The 9,031-nt window shown below is 31.8% G+C and overlaps 1 protein-coding gene across 1 annotated transcript in view; it reads right to left on the bottom strand.

The window, feature by feature from the left end:
• Nucleotides 1-7,879: 7,879 nt before the first annotated feature.
• The window catches only part of LOC110031448 (probable small nuclear ribonucleoprotein Sm D2), an 8,840-nt gene continuing 7,688 nt past the window's right edge, over nucleotides 7,880-9,031 (bottom strand). The window contains exons 2-3 of the mRNA XM_020734651.1: nucleotides 8,855-9,025; nucleotides 7,880-8,261 (exon numbers count right to left, since the gene is read on the bottom strand). Coding sequence (XP_020590310.1) covers nucleotides 8,145-8,261; nucleotides 8,855-9,025 — 288 coding nt within the window. The 3' untranslated portion in view covers nucleotides 7,880-8,144. The remainder of the gene's footprint in view (nucleotides 8,262-8,854; nucleotides 9,026-9,031) is intronic.

The following is a 9,031-nucleotide window of genomic DNA, read 5'->3' as shown; positions in this document are numbered from 1 at the left end:
AAATGGTTACTAGATTTCCCAAATTACAACGTTGATGTGCTGATGAATTTGTTGCTAGAAACGATCCGCGACCGATATCGATGGGCAACGTGCGGTCGGTGGTGGTCTACGGTGGCTGGCGGTGATCGACAGCGGACCACGATAGTAGATGGTAATCGGTGAAATTCGACGACGGTCAACAAAGGTCAGTGGCGGTCGGTCGACGGTAGTGGTGTTGGACTTCAAATTTTTTTCAAAGCTTCAAGCTTTTTCTCAATTCTCAAACTCTCCTCCTCATGAGAGGGTTGGGGCTCTATATATAGCTTTCTGAGTGCAATTAATTCAGGAATATGAATCACTTTGATAAGACGATCCTGAGAGCTTTATTCGATCAAACAACATTTGATGGACGTTTGAGTGCTTTAATGCCAAAAACTTCCAAGATTGACTGAATGACTTAATTTGACTAGGATTAGACTGGTTTTGATAGCATTTGGTCCGTTACGTTGAGTCAGTCAGTTTTAATGTACGTTTGCTAAAATCAGAGCTCTCAATGACTTTTAATCGAAGTTTAAATATTTCTTGCTAAAAAAATTCTTCGAAATCTATCTCATGCCACAAGACTCGTGCTGAATGTTATAAATTTATTGATGATGCATCAATTACTTTTATCTTTGACTGCTTCTTCAGTATTTATCGTATCGACGAACGATCTCAAAATTGAATGCTTTTAGATTTATCTGTTTCCTTTCATTGAGCCATTGGGTTCGATTATAAGCCTATCAAATTTGAACATGACCCACACGTTTGAATTAATATTTTGAAACCTTTAATTATGCATGAAATTTATTATTATTTTTTAATTTTTTAATACGTAAAGTTATTCATGAATATAAATAAATCATGGTATGAATTATTAATTAATTTAAATCAAACAATATTTAATATTGAAAGCTCTTAAGTTCCCTCATAGCTTTATCCCGTGTATTAAATAGGGCTGATTTGGCCGATTCTTCGCCACACCGAAATAAAAAAAATTAAATAGCCTCCAAAATTTCCAGTCCAGATTCAGCTCACTTATTTATTTATTTATTATTTTTTTTTTATTTTTTTTCTGCGTTAATAATTAATATCACCGCCGGCAGAATAAAAAATTATTTTAGGAGTAGGGGCATTTACATGTATATACCACCCAATTCTCATGAAATTACATATCTGACCTTCTAAATTTTACTTCTTATTTATAGAAGATTTACATAAATATCGGTCAAAACCAAAAAATCGAAAAATCGAAAAAACGAAATGAAGTTGGGAAAATTCGGTTCGGATTCAATGATGAATTTTAGGTTCTGTTCGAGACAACTTATTTGTCGTGGCGTCATTTTGAAAACACCACATCATAATTTGTAAACTGCATTTGAGCAGCTTATCTGAAAATGCAGTTGGCTTTTTATAGTAAACACAGAACACGGGTTGCACCCGCGGTTCTCATTTTCAGATAAGCGACTTATTGGTATAAGCACGAGCTGCCCCAAACATAGCTTTACTTTTCAATTTTTAAAATTTTAATATTCAATTTTCGATTTATGTTGTCTTAATTTTTTATTGAAAATCCAAAATTTTATTAAGAAAAAATATGTCATACTTTAATTTTATGCCGAATAAACTAAAAAATAAATAAAAAGATTATTATGAATAACATATGATTGAAAAAAATAGAATATTAGTAAAATAAAATTCATATTATATAGATAAGATATCATAACCTAGGTTCAAATCCATCTGGAACGAATTAACACATGTGGGAATCATCCATCATTACTAAACAATTAAGTTTTAATTTGTTCGTATCCTAACAGTTTAAATCAAATTAAACATTTGTTCTGCTCGATCAAACTTTAGATTCGTTCGATTTTGTTGATTATAGATTTCGATTGCAATCGGTTAAAGCCGATTCATTTGAACCAACCCAAATCTCACCCCCCTTTAAATCTCTCCGAATTCCTAAGTATTTACATATCTAGGACCTAAACTTTAATTTTTATTTATTCATGAAAATATTTATTTCACTTTTTTAAATAAAAAAAATGATGAATTTTTTGATGCGAGATGGGTGATATAAATATAAATATAAGATTTGGGTGGATATTTATGCCATCAAAACCTTCTTGTATGTCTTAGAAATATTAGTATTTCTGCGATATGAAAGAATTGAATGGTATTTATGTAAATCATTTTAATAAAATGAATTATTAATTTATGAATACATAAATATTTTCATGAATTCCGAATTAACTATTACAGGTTCCGAGAAATATTTACAGATAAGGTAGTTAGGAGAAGAGGCTGCTTGATATCCACGGCAAGCAATTTGACCTTTGGACCTCAGATTCCTATCACACTAGTACGGTCTTTTCAAAGAAAAAATATTAACTCAGGAGTATTGATGTATCAGTAGTCAGTACTCCAATGAGGAGATGTCAAGTAGGCAATGGTCCCACCGTGATGCCTACGTGGCACCCCCTCATTGGAGTACTGATGCATCAGTACTCCTGAGGTAATATTTTTTCCTTTCCAAAAGTCTAGATATATTTACATAAATACCACCTCATTTCTACATATTTGCATATCAAAATTTTAATTTTGCATATATATTGCTTAAGTTTATCAGAGCGATTATTTTGTGCGGACAGCGCACGTGTTAAAAGTGTGTTTATTGGTTTACAGCACACATCTCTGCCTATGGTGAACGTACGCAATAATTTTTCAGTTTGTCGTGCATATCACATCAAAATATTACCTTTTCAATTAAAAAGAATGAAATATAATTTCTTCATAAATGTCGAGTGCTAGAAAATTCTCGAAGATAAGAAAATTTTAAGTTTTAGTAAATTTTATTTGGGTTTTTTGATTCGAACATTAACCAACTTCCTAAAACGATCCTTCGGATGGTTTTATTTTGATTCCTTGAATTGCATGACAAATTTTAAAATATTCAAGCGTGTTAACAATCTTAAAATTAAATGTTCTTGGACTTGTTAGATTCCACTCGTTGTGCCGCTAGATTTGACTATAATCATGCCAAATTTTTCGATCAATTAACTTTTTAGTTAATGCCCCAAAACTTCATATTACCCTTCAAGTTTTTGATATGGGCTGATTTGGACTTGAATTGAATTGATTTTAGTGGCGTTAGACGTTTATTATCGAGGTGCTCTATTTAACTATAACATTGTTGAAATTCTAACAGAGAATTGGTGGTGGTAGAATAAGGAATTGTCGTATTAATGTTGTAAAAAAAATTAACACACACGTAAATGGTCGAAACACCAAAAGTTTTTCTGTGGATAATCAAGAAAGAAAAAAAAATCACGGGTCCTAGCTTAATGGAAATGATTCATTATGACTTGTTGATAACACGTGCAGACTCTTATTCTATAGGAGGAAAAGGGTTACACGGTTTCTCATGTTAAGATGGTTGTGCACAGAAGAGCTCGTTGCCCCACGACATTGAGCGGTCGCAATAGGAAGTAGTTACTAGAGCTTCGATACACCGCCTTTGAGGTTGGCACGACGTTTAGGATGATGCGACGTTGATTTTTATTTCTCACTTCACAACACAACATATGGATTTTTGTTGAAGCGAGTAGAGGGCAACCGACTATAGTCGACGATGGTAAGCAGGTGGTGGTTGACAGTGTTTCATGGTTGCAAAAGCGGGAGGTATTCACCTAATCTTCGATGCATAAGTAATACTAGACTTCAGCTCATTCTCCCAGCTTCAATGTTCTTCTGTGCTTTTTGGATGTATCAACAACAAGCTTTTATCCCCTCTAGATCCCCTCTCAAGCAGAGGGTGGGAATCTATTTATAGAGTTTGGTAGAAGCCTTTCTGCAATTAAGAAAAGAATTCAGACTACACCATCTGACCACTCAAAGAAATTGCCTTATTCAGATGATGTTCGATGAATATTTAAGTGTCTTAATGATGTCATAATTCAGAGATTCTATGCTTTTTGGATTTGCCTCATCGAGAAGCTCGATTTGATTATAAGTTTGTGAGATTTGAAAATCTATTTGACTTTTCAATTACACACTGAAAACTTCTAAATGTGTTTAACGGCTTAATATGGGCTTGATTTGGCTCAACTTTGAATCAATTTTGGTATCATTGGGTTTATCTTGTTGTCATGCTGACCGTTTTAACTGTAAGTTTTTTAAAATCGGACTTCTAAATAATTTTTAATTGAACTTTGAACATTTCTTGCTTAAACCTCAAGGTTCTTGCATTATCTCTGGATTCTTCTCAAATGATGAATTGAATATGAAAAAAATCGAACCCAAAATGCATCAAGAATCATGCATGGTCATATAAATTTCTTGCTGGCATGCGAATAAGAATTTGAATAGTATATGTAAAATTTACATTTTCTTGGATTATATTTCTTTAAATAAATTATTTTTAATAAATTTAAATTTTATTAGATAATTAAATTTTAAGATTTAATAATTTAAATTTATTTATATTAACTAGCTACATTTATTTTATCTGATTTTCTTAGAATTTCTTGAGTTATTTATTTTTCTTATGATTATTATGAGCCTCTATGTTAACAGCTGTACAAGATAATTTATTTTCTATGTCGCTTTATTTGATTTGTTCTATTTTAAGGGCATTTACATACATACCACCCAATTCCTATATTTTTATAAATCTAACATCTAAACTTCACTTTTTTACATTTATACCATCAAAATCTTTATAATGCTATTTTGACTTTTAAAAGTGTGAATACACATTTTTTATGCATAAATGAAGTGCCATGTGTAAAAAAATTGAAGTTTTTTATGTTAGATATGTAAATACATAGAAATTGAGTGGTATGTATGTAAATCTTCCCAATTATATCTTTACTTTTGGGAACCTTCATTTCAGCCATGATTTGAGGAGAAAGACTCTGAAATTTCTTCCAACCCTAAAAGATTAGGAGGGATTCAGTGAAAGTGGGGCACTCTATAACAAATTAATCATCCAACTCTTGGCTCGTATTATGATTGTGAGTTTGTGTTGATTCAAATTAGCGAGTTAGGTTGAAGTCTGATTTGAATTTCGCTCCACCTGAATTTGCATGACCTACGTAATGACCTACTTTAAAATAAGTGGGAGTGTGTGACTCGAACCTAATAGACAATCAACTCTATTAACATAAACTCGACCACATAACTAGTTTAACCTTATGCATAACAACCATTTTTTAATCAAATTCGAGTTAAATTCGGGTTTGGACGCCAGCCCGGATTCAACTAAAATAAAACTAAACAGTTTAAGATTTTAGTGCTCAACCCTATCCAAAAGTTAATCCGATTAACCTCAGCCAATTTTTTTTTTTAAATCTTGGGGGTATATACATACAAACACCACAGTTTGTATGTATTTATACTCTAAAACACCTTAACATTCATAATTACAAACATATGACTCAAATTTTTAACATCACATCACAAATATCACCAAATTATTAAATTTTTAAAATGTGAAATACACTTTTACTTGCATAAATTTTTGGCACCTAGATGTTATGAGAGTAAATATCAAACATTGAGTGTTAGATATATAAATACATAAGAATTGTATGGGATGCATGTAAATGTGCCTATATCTTATATCTGTTTCACTTTCTTTAATTTTACCAATATGAAAGAGAAGAGTTCGATTTGAAAAACCATAATGTTAGAAGTCTTTTTAAAACGTAGGGTCTTGTATTGTTCATGAGTCTATACAACTGAGAGCAACATTGTTCTGGGAAGAACATTCAAGAAGAAAAGAATGTAGTGGCAATTCCCTCCCCAATCCTTAGTTCTTAACTTTCGATTAGATACAGAACCAGAGAGGAGAGGATGATAGTCGATCCACCCCCCCAAAAGTCTGTGTACCTAAATTTATATCTCACACTCTTTGGGCCACCAATCCTTGCCCCTGGCATAAGGAGAAAAAGGAAATAACAAAATATCGACAATATGATCCGAGGCTCGTCCATAATGTTCTTGCAAGAAGATGCCGATGTAGATGTCAGGCGTCTTTTAAATAGACACGAATGCCTATCTACACTTGCATGATTTCATTCTTGTCACCTGTATGTAAATCTCGAGGATCAATTATGGAGAGCACGCTCGACAAGCCACCCGAGCTAACGGGATCGACAAATAACTCCTACAAGTAAGTCCGGCAGGCGAAGGCGGCTGAATCTGTTCCTAAAAAAGGAAAACCCATGAGTTATGCAATCTTATGTTTCAACCTAATGGGAAACACATGATATAACCTATTAAACATTATCTATATAAATCTTGTTCTTAGATTTTCACTTTATCATAATGAACTGAGTTCAAAACAAGTAGCTAAGTTCATTATTGATGAAGCCCCTAGTAACTTGTTATTTATTACATACATACCTCTGAATTTTTATACCTACATAACACATATATGTAGCACCTAAACTTTAAGTTTTTTACAAAAATGCCACCTTCCCTATCTTAGCCACATTTTCTATGCATGAAAATGTGTATTTCATTTTTAAAAGTTAAAAATTGGGGTATTTTTTATATGGTGTAAAAGATTTGGATGATATAAATATAAAAAAAAAAAGTATACTTTAGATGTTAGACATGTAAATACATAAGAGTTGGGAGTGCCTCCATAAAGAAATGTTAGAATTGCAATGCTGCCCAGTTCTGTGACCCATCTAAACTTGCAGTTCTGCAGATACAGGAGCAAATTTTTGATCAACCAGACCAACTATTTGTGTCCTTAATGCACAAGGTATTTCTTTAGATCATGCTTGTGAATGAAGCCAGAAGAAGTCGTTTTGGATCATGCTTATTGTTTATTATTTATTTTTATTTTTTAAAGTTTATTTATGTTTTCATTTTTTAAGTAAAAAATATATTTTTATTTATATTTAATGTTAAATAAATTGATTTATGAGTTTGTAGCAGGGGGGTTGATAGACAGGGCAGTATTGATCACTGCGACGGGCCCGTGGCTTATGCAGCTGACTCGAATGTTCATAAAAGTGCACCTAATGTTACATTTTTTATCTTATCTGCTATTTAAAGCTTTTATCTATTATTGAAGGCCGTGGCCGTGAAATTTTTAAATTGTTAAATTTTTATGTTTAAATTTTGAATGATTAAAATGTTATATTTAATATTTTAAGTTGTTATTACTATGTAAAAATCTCAAATAATAAATCAAAGACCAGAACTAAAAAAATTAAATAAATAAAAAAATGGGCATTATTATTATTATTATTATTATTGAAACATATTATAAATAAATATTTTATAGTCTAATTTGCCAAGACGTGCAAAATTAATAATTAACATGATAAAATTTAATAATAAAAAAATTTTATTTTTTTTTTAACTGATTTTATTTGTTGTATCAAACGATGTCAATCATTTAATCAAATTATATTTAAAAATTTTACATTAGTAGCACTTTTAATAATATATATATATATACATGCGTAAAGCAACATATAAAGAGGAAAACATGCATAGCACATAAATTCTTAGGGCATTCATATATCTAACACCTAAACATTCGCATTTTTATGCATAAAGCATATGCCCATGGCATCAAAATTGCCACTATTTTAACTCTTAATAAGTGAAATGCACATTTTCATGCATAGGTAAGGGGAAAAAAAATATTACATCAAGATTTCTGATGCAAAATTGCATCAAGACCAATCATAATATGTTGCATGTACGGCCCAGGTCTAGCCTCACTGAATACAAAAAACTAAATATTTAATATATGGCGGGGCCGAACACATTGTAATCGAAGTGCTGATACAATTTAGCATCAAAACTCATGATTTAATATTTTACGATATGTCTGTAAAAAATGAAGTTTAGGTGATAGATATGTAAATTCAAAAAAAAATGAGTAGCATGTATGCAAAACTTCCTAAAATTATACGATATTTAGCATCAAAATATGCATAAATCAGATAAACAACCCACATTACATAAAAATTTTGTGAGAATCACACTGACGGATAAGATCCCAATGCAGGTCAGAGTATGAAGATTATACGGGCGTCCACAAAGTCTTTTCCAAACAGAAGAAACAGAGCATGGAAAGAAAGACGTTCTGTTACTCACTTGGGATTTCTAAGAACAATTATAACAGAGTCGCCGCGGAGGAACATCTTACTGATGAACCTGTCTTTGTTCACAGGCAATGCTTTCTTCTTTCCTTTCCCTGTTTTTGGTACCTGCAGACATATTTGATTCAGAAACCAGATCAGGAGAAAGTTTATTAAAAATGGGGGCATCTTAATTTTAACATTTATGCCTCACAAATCTTTCATATCACATTGAAACATTTCTATGTACAAAAACTAGCACCAGGAGCTATTTTTGAACTGCTGAACATGTGTATTTACGCGCGCCTCAATCAAACCATTGAAAATTTGATAAAAATGAAAAATATGGGTTGGGGTTTTATCATGAATTTTGATATTTGAATGAGAATTTGAAAAATGGATGAAGAGGGTGATTGGTTTGCAAATAATAGTGTTTCAGGTGGTCTGTATATACTTGCCCCAAAAAAATCACTATTTTGACTTTTAAAAGGTAGAATGCGCATTTTTATACTTAGATAAGGTTGTATGTATGTAAAACTTGAAGTTTAGATGTTAAAAATGTAAATATATAGTAATTCGGTGATATGCATGTAAATGCCCCATATGACAATATTGAGTCAAAAGTGATCTCATAAAATTTGTCATTGAAATACATAGCAATTCAGTGGTATGTATGTAAATCTTCCATTTTATTTCAAAAAAAAAAAAAAAGGAGAGAGCACCTCAGTCCACATCTCCCTGACATTTTCAAGAACCATGTTGCAGTGGCGATCGAAGGCTCTGACACGTCCAAGAAGCTTCCTATTGTTTCGGCAATTAATAAGAACCTGCGGCAACACGATATGTACACAACCATATTTTGAAGCCACAACCACAAATAAATAAAAATGATCCTCACA

Source organism: Phalaenopsis equestris, unplaced genomic scaffold (assembly GCF_001263595.1).
Source record: "Phalaenopsis equestris unplaced genomic scaffold, ASM126359v1 Scaffold000002, whole genome shotgun sequence".
Taxonomy (NCBI): domain Eukaryota; kingdom Viridiplantae; phylum Streptophyta; class Magnoliopsida; order Asparagales; family Orchidaceae; genus Phalaenopsis; species Phalaenopsis equestris.
This window is presented reverse-complemented; position numbering and strand designations above follow the sequence as displayed.